Source organism: Mercenaria mercenaria, chromosome 8 (genome assembly GCF_021730395.1).
Source record: "Mercenaria mercenaria strain notata chromosome 8, MADL_Memer_1, whole genome shotgun sequence".
Taxonomy (NCBI): Eukaryota; Metazoa; Mollusca; class Bivalvia; order Venerida; family Veneridae; genus Mercenaria; species Mercenaria mercenaria.
The window spans coordinates 76080384-76091214 of NC_069368.1; the positions used below are offsets into that span (position 1 = coordinate 76080384).

General features: G+C 33.0%; 1 protein-coding gene across 3 annotated transcripts; it reads right to left on the reverse strand.

Moving 5' to 3' along the window:
• Nucleotides 1-2597: 2597 nt before the first annotated feature.
• Nucleotides 2598-9809, reverse strand: LOC123566028 (uncharacterized). 3 transcript variants are annotated; one of them, XM_045359852.2, is made up of 4 exons: nt 9542-9809; nt 7977-8173; nt 7448-7551; nt 2598-4385 (listed from the first exon to the last, which is right to left on the reverse strand). In XM_045359852.2, exons 3-4 carry the CDS (start codon nt 7541-7543, stop codon nt 2643-2645), a joined length of 1839 nt encoding a protein of 612 aa, XP_045215787.2. In that variant the 5' UTR covers nt 7544-7551; nt 7977-8173; nt 9542-9809; the 3' UTR covers nt 2598-2642. The 3 variants fall into 3 exon arrangements, with proteins under 3 accessions (XP_045215787.2, XP_045215785.2, XP_045215784.2); XM_045359850.2 differs by having other exon boundaries at nt 2598-4388; XM_045359849.2 differs by lacking the exon at nt 9542-9809 and having other exon boundaries at nt 2598-4388; nt 7977-8353.
• Between the last annotated feature and the right edge of the window lie 1022 nt (nt 9810-10831).

Genomic DNA, 10831 nt, shown 5'->3' on the forward strand with positions numbered 1-10831 from the left:
AGAAATCAAAATGAAAATTAAATTGTAACTTATTCACAACGAATAACCAGTCGTTCTTTTATCATTTTATGAGCCATATGAAGAATGGAAATCTGCATTCAGTTTCTAACGAAGAAGCATAACTCATGACACAAATGGCGAGCCGCATGAATGGTCTCACGAAATTGCATTCAGGCATTCAGGAAACTAATATGCGAGCCGCTTTTTTATAGGCAACCGCTGTATTTATCTCACGAAATAGCATTAAGGAATTCAGAACATGAATTGGCAACCGCTGTATGTATTTCACGAAATAACATTAAGGAATTCAGAACATGAATGGGCACACGCTGTATAAATCTCACGAAATAGTATTAAATGATTAAGAAAAGGAATGACAAGCTACCTTATGTGTCGCTAAATAGCGTTTAGGAATTCACGAGAACAAATATAGCGAGCCACATTATGTGTCGAACGAAATAGTGCTAAGTAATACAGGACATGAATAGAGAGCAGCTCTATGAATCGTACGAAATTAAATTAAAGCAAACATTAAATGAATTGTAAGTCTTTTGCACGATACAATGTCAGAACATAATATAAAAATTATGTTTCAGTATGGTTTACAATGGACTGTAAGCAAGGTTGGGGTAATGCTAATGCCTTAATGCACTGATAATGCATGACATTTTTATATTATGCAAAATAATGATATATAATTTTAGTATTATTAGTGTGTGTTAAAAACATCAAAAACAGTCCGAAGTAAGTTAACTGGGCAGTAACAGCTTCAATAGGGTAACTCTAAAATTATATATATGCTTTCGTTCTTTCGCGAATTAATATTGCGCACCTAAAGTCGCACAAGACCTCCCCAACAGAACTGGTGCATTTTTTGCTATGCAAATCTGGCAGCCTTATTATGTATACTTACAAAACTTTTAAATATTGACGTATGTAGGGTTGCTTTTAAAGATAATCCTGCAGATGGCACTACTTGCATGGCATACATTTTGCGACTTTTTCTTTCAGGGTTATAGTATTTAAACTGCCACGTATCAACAAATTTATTTCTGGCTGTTATAGTTTATTGAAATAAAATGAACATGTGATAGAGTGTCTAATTACCATCAAGGTATGTCAATATTTGACAGAGTGACGAAAAATCAAATCGTTGAGTTAGAAAAGTTGCGAAGTATAGCATAAAGATTCAACAAAATAAACGCGAGTCGCCTTATTAATGCAACAAACTACAAGTAGCATAAGCATAAAGAAATCAATGTGATTTTTTCGTATCACACGAAATTAGCCTTTAGGTAGACTAGCTCCTAGAATATGATATATATATATATATATATATATATATATATATATATATATATATATATATATATATATATATATATATATATATATATATATATATATATATATTTATATATTACAATTGTGAATGTCACCAGTCTATATCCTATATACAATCAATTCTTTAAGAAAATCTCTAAAATAGACAGGCATTTGTCACTTTTACATACAAAAGGACAAAATAAACAAGTTATTTTTTTTGGACAAATTCTTTATTATCAGTCTAGTGGCTTGTCTAGCCTTTAGCATACTTTGCAAAATTTTGAAGACAAGATGAGAAAATGGAAGATATATATTATGTAAAATTAACATTAAAGATTTAGGAATCCGGGTGATGAATGGCAAATGGTTTGTGTGTCACCAGAAATAAACATCATAGAAACACTGCAACAGATAGGAAGCACTCAAAGAAAAAAGGAAGCAATACAATGAATGCTATATATCGTATAAGATTTGCAATATATAGGTAATGTAACGAATATGCCGCTTCATGTTACAGCAATAATACGCAAGCGATATAGTTCTGTTTACGGACAAGAAGGAAAACCAATATGGAAGCAACGTAAATTAACCTTTAGTCTGCTGGCGGCAAGTGATTCTGCCTTTGCGACCAGTGCATACCAAGATCAGCCTGCACTGTTCGCTATTCAGCCAGTAAATTTTCAGTCACCTCCCCTTCAAATAATAAATGGTATTGCTCAAATTGAATGATGGACCAGTCATTGTAGACATTAAGCAGGGTAAAGGTTAAACGTCGCCTATTATATCAGCCATTACAAAAAGTACATCGGCAATACAAAGGATGATCAGTTATCTTACATGCGAACCCGCTTTTTAAGCCACTCGCCCACAGTTTTGGGTGAAACTGTTTCAACATATTCACTTTCGCCAAACTTGGCAAGAATATCTTGCAATGCTCTTATGTCAATACGTTTGTACACCTAGTCGCTTTCAAAGTACTCAATTTTTAGGGATTTTTGATGGAAATTTTTCTTCGCCTAAAATGTGCGGGTCAGTCTCTTTAAGCACATAATATTAGCAAGTGCAATATAGCTAATGAGAAGTCTTGATAAATGTAACTAGCACTAAGCATTAGGAACGCAACTCGGCTACGTATCAATTACTAAGGGTTAAGGAAAGGCCAAGTTTTATTATAATCGTGTGAATATATGAATAAAAATTACAGAAGCCAGGAAGTGCTAAATTGTTTTATAATCGCATACCACACGTGACTAAACATTACGTAAGCTTGGAAAAGCCATTGTGCTTTATTATCGTATATAACACTTAAGTAAGCATTATGGAGGAGGTGTTTCTTCGAAGGGCAAGTCGCCATCGGCGTTATATCTATCCAAACAATCGTGGCTACTTTGTTGTTTGCATGAAATAAATAGATTAGTTGTGTAGTTAAGTCTGTGGTTTTTTACTCCACCTCCACTATACCTCCAGTGTTCAGCATGTTGATATAACTCTTTGCCGTATCTATTTCTCATGAACAGTCCAGGATTTCTAGGAACATTTACCCATTGTCCATCAAACAGTATTTTAGTAGGTGCTAAACCGGCTTTGCTAAGGATATCACTGTCCATGACAGGGTGCCCGGTAAAATCACCACCGTAACCTTGGTAATGAATGGCAAAATTATCTCTCTCGCCAAATTTAAGTTTCTTATTGCAACAAGACGATGAAAAACTATCAACTTTTAAATCTGCTGTCTTTTTGAAAGCACTTTCAAGCTGCATGCATTTCGAACAGTTTGTCGCAAGAAATCTTATGTCAAAGTCCAAGTCCCACGGAAGAACTTTTCCAAACTTTACAGCACCTAACGAAGTGCCTTCTTGCAACTCGCATATGACACCGGTTTCCTCACATATTCGCATTATAGTCTTTACGCCATTACTCATTTTCTGCAAAGCACACGGCGACAGTGATTGCGAGGGCCTACTTGAAGTTTCCTGTTTCTCACAACTTCGAGTAAATGTATAACCTTTTGGTGTTTTAACTTTGAATAGATTCCATTTTTGCGCAAAATTTGTCCAGTTTGAATCTGACTGTGCAGTTCGATTATCAACATTAAACATTGCGTCCGGACACACAACCGTTTCCTTTCCTTTTTGAAATAATCGGAGAAACCAGTCCTCGTATAACCCATTGCTTTCGTCAAACTCTTGAAATACATTTTGTTTCAAGTAACTGGTAGTTGTAACAAAAGGTCCCTGTATATAATCACAAAACACACACTCGTGAAAAGACTCGTCATAACCTTCAATATATTTCAAAGTGTAATTTCGATAAACAGACTGAAAACAACCCTTTTTCCAATGTCCATTCAAATCACGAATGGAGCCACCTGCAGCAACCACATTCAAACTTTCTATTTCTCTAACCAGTCGTTCTAATCTAGAATCATTTGTTATGAAATTTATATTCCTTGCAACAAAAACATACGGTGTCTTTACTTCTTTTATTAATTTGTTAAGGGCTGCTCCCTCTGACTTATCATTTGACTGAATTATTTTTACCAAGGGATATTTCGTTTTCTTTTCATTTGGAAACGTAGCAGCATTCACTGCTATCAAAGTTCTAACATTGTTCATGGTGTCATATAAAGATGATAAAAACTGATCAATTTCAATCCCTTTAGATTCTACATCATTTGGTTTTACAATAATATATTTAATTACAGTTACAAGACTGGAAACTGATACGCCATAATCGCAGCTGTCGGTCTCAAATCCTTTATAATACATAGGGAAACCAAAATTACCACCTTTAAAAGTTTCTGAACAAATATGTGATGATTTCTTGTTAAATCTTTTATACACATTCTCTGAGTCCACAATTATGTCTGTAAGTATACTATTTATGATGGATACAGCCTCACGTAAATATTGTGACGTTTTCGACCCTCTGACGTGTTTTTTTGCGCTGTGGATGACTTTTGCCAGAACTGTAATCTTTTCTCCGGTTCCTTTTTTAGTGATATCATCAATGTCAAAGTGCAGAGGAAGCTGACTGGACCAGTCGCTATCAAGGTATGTCTGCTAAAAGACAAACAACTGTACAATTTAACCTGTAATATATAATAAATGAACACAGTGTTTGACAATATCATATTTCTATTCGTTAGCACCTCGGCACCAGTGGACAAAGAATCGGCCGTTTTCATTCTCAAAAGAGAGCCATTCTACTTGTGAAAACTGGTGTAGAACTGGGTTAAAATTCTGAAAATTGCACAGTGTGATTGCTAAAGATTTTAACTCGTCTGAACACAAAGTGAAGTACTTAAGAAGAAACAATTTTCTAGTTTTAGTAACAGTGGCACTGACCTACCGCAGTCTCTAGAAAACTTTATATCTACTTAACTTGGTTACAAAATCTCATAGCAAAAAATGAACCTTTGAATGCCATTTACAAAGAAATATCCGATATAATTATTTTAGGGCCAAGGGCTTCTCGAACATTTTTATTGAAACTTGCAGGATCATATTTCCCTATTAACATTATTACCATTATCTGAGAAATAACGCCGAACGGTCAGAAATTTGAAATAGTACACTTGTATACTGTATTATTAAGTATATAAAAACATAAGTCTTTTTCAAACAGTCCGACTAAAACTAGCCGGGCTCCATTTCTTTATAGCAGTTAACATAACTACCATGTACTATCAATATGACAAAAACTTACAAGAAGGTATTTTACTACAGCAGTAAACATTTCTACCATGTTTCATTTGAATGCTTTAAACCATGTCATAGATAATGGCTTCGGACGGACGGACGGAAAGATAGACAGTCAACGCTAAAATTATATCCAAGCGCCTTCGGCGGGGGACAATAATTCGAGGGCATTGAACTTTTAGTAAAGTGGAATATCTTGGAGTCATTCCAGTGCAAACCAAAATTAACTCATTTGACAAGGATGAATAGGATGAATACAAAAACAAAAATCATATTTTCAGGTTATTCAAGGATAATAACTCTTGAATTAGGTTATATTTTGGAAAATATTTTTTTTTTGAAAGTAAAGTATCATCCATGTTTGCATATATTCACACTTAAGTTTGTTGGACAAATCCCTCAGTGAGTAAACATACTTGTAAAATAATGGAAGAAAATAATTTAGTTGTATTGACGAAATTTGACGTTCAGTATATTAATTTGTTGAGAGCAAACATTTGCTGCGAATTTTCTTGCAAAAGCTTGCTCAACTACGGCTCAATCTGGCATTGCACAAAAGTGACATCGGATAGACAAACTAAAGATATTTTATCTTATTAAAGGGCTATAACTAGTAATATCATAAAATCTGACTTTATAATCCATTGATCCAAACATAGTCACATGTTTAATAATAAGACGTCCTATTGACTCGTGGACATGGCCATCAAGTTCTTTTTTCCTCTGTTCAATTAACCGTCAACATGTTGGATTTAAAACAGTTTCAGATTTGTTCAGTGTGAGGATTTATTTACATTGGAAAACGCTATGTCGGCCGAGGGTGTGTCCCTTTTTCAGGTCGATAAATTCTCATATCGACCTCACCGAGAGGCAATAATTTTAATTTGTTGTGTAGCTTTTGCTAAGACATTCCTTGAGGCTGATGGATAATTAAATTCTACAGTTAAGAATTGTGTGCTGGAATCACAAATAAGAGCAGAAAAAAGGACAGGTCATCGCACTCATTTTTATTTTATAGGTCACGTTCTTCTTCCATTGTTTAAGCATTTCTTTGTTTAAGTAAAATTGAAGAAATTGGGTAACTTTATAAAACATATAATATCCCACTTCATGTTATAGAAATTCAGCTATTAAGGGTTACTATGAATTCATGGTAGTAAGCATACAAAAAATCTACCAAAACAAAAACTGTGGTTAAGATTTTAAAAATATTTTGCTGCTTTAATGACGTATAAACCTGCTTCAAAATGGAAATGAGAAAAAGTTAGGGTCATCGTGCATCTCAGATGTATATTTAGAAAAACCATTAACAACTTGTGAATTTTAATAGTTTCAGCTATTTTGTTTATACTTGCTAGATAATATAAAGTGCAATGTCAAAAAACTTTTATTTCAGTTATAGATTAACATTACGTATATCAGTCAGAAATATCAAACGTGATATACTTAAACATACATTTGAATTTACCGATCCTTGCTCCATTGTGCATCGGAGTAAGGCAGATGCCCGACGAAAAAAAGTGTTAAAAATTGGGGGGTTTTGGCAACAAGTAGAATCTGTTTGCTTACATTGACCATTGTTAGCCAGATTTTGATGATTTTGCACTAATTTTCGGCATAAATTTTGTTAGGAAGAAATATTCAAAGAAACATTTTTCAAAGTGGTGGATATCCTGAAAGAAATCCCATACATCCTTAATATAGTACAAACATTTACAATTGTGCGTACAATATCAGAATTGATATATTGTGAGAAAATATATCCGTACAAATTAAAATATTGAAACAAATCATAAAAAATAACTGATTTTCAGGTCCCATGTTCACAAAAGAGTTTCAGTCTTAGCTGAGTTTAACAAACTTTATTTGTCATGCATCTTTAAACTGAATGTTTAAAAATAAATGATAAATTGATTATTTTTTTAAGTTGTCGTAAACATCTATAAAATTTCAATCTCATACTCAGCTGTGGCCAAAAAAAATATGTTTTGTTTAGTTTATACTAATTTAGTTTAGGTCGATTGTGAAGCAAGTTCTACAACTTATATTAATCACTCTCGACACCTCATTCCTGACAGAATCCATCGCCACGAGAGTATGAGAGATGAGAGACCAGTTTTCCGTTCAATGCTGAGCGCAAAGCAAGGAGCTACTGGTAACATTTTCACGTCTTTGGTATGGCGTCAAACCAAAATGTTTGTGAGCATGGAGCCCGGTTATCTGCTGAGACGCAGCTTCCGACGAATAGAATCACTCATGCTAAGTATAAGTTCAGTTCGACTTGAAGATTGACTTCCATCTGCATCGGGAGTTTCTTATAAATGAAACAGCAATACGTTTGTATAACTAAAAAAACCTTTGCCGGGAAAGAGCTTGAGATCAATGTAAACTGACTAACTGGTAAAAAAAAACATCTCTACCTCATTTGAGTACAATCTGTAAACCGGTATTGAAAAGATAAAGCACGCCACTATGGAACAAAGAAACATCTTCCATTTCAAGCCCAAACCATACATTTTGCAACCTGAAAATATAACATCAAATTAAAGCCGCCTCGATAGCCTAGTATTATAAACGTAAGTATTTCGTTCTGGGGACACATTTTCACTGAAATATTAAATGTTGGTCAATCATATGTATTTCATTCGTGTATCATTTCTGAACCGCGTGTATTTTCCACCTGTTAATAAAGACAACTTTGCTAGAGAGAACGCGCCTGTTAAGAGAGCACTTGTATTAGAAACTGATTTTTCCGTTTCTTATGATGTTGGAGAAGTTATGTTGTTCTTAGACCAATTGTGTTAAACGACCACTTTTTTGGTGGCCTGTTAATAATGATTGTGTTGCAGTAAAAGTGGTAATTAATACAGATGATTATAAAATCTGTTAATTTTCTTAATGCTGGAGCTCTGACAAATTATCAAGAATGAATGATAAAATATTATTTACCTAAAGCTCATTCCTGTCCGTGTATATGCCCTATTGATTCACAGGATTGCAATGTAATGGTAGAGTGAATAAGAACGACGCAGTCAATGCTGTGCTTCTTCTTTCCATGATATATAAAATGTCAATGCTGAGCTTTTAACCCTCTTTTCATTGCACATTAAAAGTATTCTTCTAAGCTTCTAAGCCACTAGATTAAACTAACGAAATGAAATATAAGTTTAACATTTTATCAAACAATATAATAACTGTCTGATGGAAATTATTTTAAAGATTTAAATATTATAAACATTTTTGTACTAATTTTTTATCTTTACAAATTTATTTCAAATATAGAAAATCCTGATTAAATGTTTTTTTTTAACATTTCTAGATGGATAAATTAAATATGTATGTAGAGCTTAACTCATAATTAAATGTCATGCAGCAAAAAGTAAATTTTTAAAACAATTTTCAATGGTATTAAACATTTATACTGCGTTTGACTATACATGCATTTAGTTTTGAACTTTTTAAAACATAATGCATAGTACTGTTAATTTGCAGACACCTTTTTTATTTTATGTTTGCATAAATTATATATATATATATATATATATATATATTATATATATATATATATATATATATATATATATATATATTATATATATATATATATATATATATATATATATATATGTGTGTATGTGTTTGTGTGTGTGTGTGTGTTTGTGTGTGCGTGTGTGTTTTGTTTAAATTTTAAATATAATTTTGGGTCTAGTGTACCTTGAAGATTTGTGTAAAGGAAACGAAGACAATATTGCGTGAGTGGGCTAAGACGCTTTCCTACAGAGATGAAGGCCGCAGGTTTGACTTCCGGTTATTCCCATTGCATTTTGTCCTTGAGCAAATCACTTTATAGCGATTGCATCAGTCGACCAAACAATAAATGTAAATGGGTACCAATGCATTCCGGATGTGGGGGTTAATGTTAAAATGTCTTTATTTTCGTCAGAGCTTATGTTTCACAAGGCAACAGTAAATAAAATTTACCATTGCCTTTATTTTATTAGCTTTAAGAAACTTGTTAGTTGTGCTACTCTTTCACCTTGTCAAAGCCGGTTTGAATTTCTTAATATTAAACGTTGAAGGCGTGGAGAGTGGCCTTTTCCCTTTCAATTTAATTTAATTATTTTTCATTGTATTGAAAAATGTTTCCTTATAATGATTAGCAACATTTACAAAGTATTGGTATCTTACTGGAAGTGTATGGTTATGAATGCTGGTTTGAGTCTCTAACAACTCCTGCTATCAGAATAGCTGTGTGCGTTAGGTTAAGTATTATGAATGAAAAGTAATGTAATGTGATGAGACTGTAATAAATATAAATATGACGAATACATATGTTCAGACTCTAAAGAAATGGTTGAATCAACGAATTGTCAAAACTGTCTTTGATTCTGACAAATCTCTTAGTATTCCATATTGTTTAGGTATTACACTTTTATGATTGAGATGTATTAACCATAAACAACCAATAACGAAGAGTAGATTTCTTAACTAAAAAATAATTAACTTCTCTGTACTTTATATAATGACAATCAAATGTGTGATAAATTTCACTATAAACAATTTTCGAGCTGGTATCATATGTAAATTTGTTTATTTTATTAAACAAAAGAGATCCAAATTCCTTCCATCCTTTCACTTCGAACAGCTTGTGAACAGTAAAAGCAAAAGAAGTTTAGTAAATCTTCCCTTCGAATCACTGTAAAAAAAACTCAGCCAACATGACCATAATACAGTGTAGCTTGCGATAAATTCCCGTGCAATCTCGAGTGTAAACGTTTTTGAAACGGTTCTCAACCATTTCCCATTTTTCGTTTTAGTAACGGTATCTTAGTGATCGTCAATCAAGTGGTATCTTTACGGGAAGCGTATATCGAAAATCGATCAACCATTCAAAAGCATGGTGGGCGTTCCCTGTTAGTGGATTGATTACAAAAAAACAAAAAATACCTATGCGGCCATCTTTTTCTTAAATTTGCAGTCCAAAAATGATTAATTTGTAACGTGCAACAAAGTGCTCATTTTTCCATCGTCTTTTGCGACAGCGGGAATACATCTAGTATGACGAGATACTGGAAATGGCTTATGGCCTGCCACATGTTTATTTCTGGATATTATGAAAATATTTCTTCATATTACATTCAGCAGTTGAAAAGAAAAAAATACGTCAAATAAGAATTATGAAGTCGATTTTAGATGAATTACATACAAAATATAAACCAGCGTATAAAACGCGTTGATCGTGAAGGATTGAACGAAGGAAATGACATGTAATGTACTTATTATTGGGTATTATTTAAATATTCTTTCATGTTTCATTTGTCAAAAAATGAAAAATATTAATTTTATGCTTTTAAATGATTTAAAACAACATATGAGTTAGTGCATAGAACACGCTGATCAGAAAGGGCTGAACATGATTGGAAATGACTTGATATACATTTATTATTGCAAATCATTTGATTATTCTATATGAATCATACATGTATATGGAAAAAAGAAACAAACTCAATTTTCGCCAAATCACACATCAGTCTATTCCATGCGTCGTAAGAAATACATGCCTCCGATTAGTCGTGACTGAGTTTGATTGGAATATCACGTCTATCGATTTTAGCCATTAATTTGTATATTTAACATAACATATTTGTATTCACAGAAGTGGCATGCGATAAATTTTGTCGCACAATTTTATAATACCCTTTGCCTTCAAAACATCTGACTGCCTTCCTTTACTTAAGTTGCCTTCTTCAAAAAACCGCGCTTAATAATATGGGTATATTTTTTTACAATCTTACCATACACGT

Bases quoted from the DNA above. Each gene is read 5' to 3' on its own strand.
- LOC123566028 (XM_045359850.2), bottom strand. From the start codon at position 7,543: ATGTATGGTTTGGGCTTGAAATGGAAGATGTTTCTTTGTTCCATAGTG. The intron at 4,389-7,447 runs GTAGAGATGTTT...TTTGTCTTTTAG, and splicing joins ACAGATTGTACTCAAATGAG to CAGACATACCTTGATAGCGA.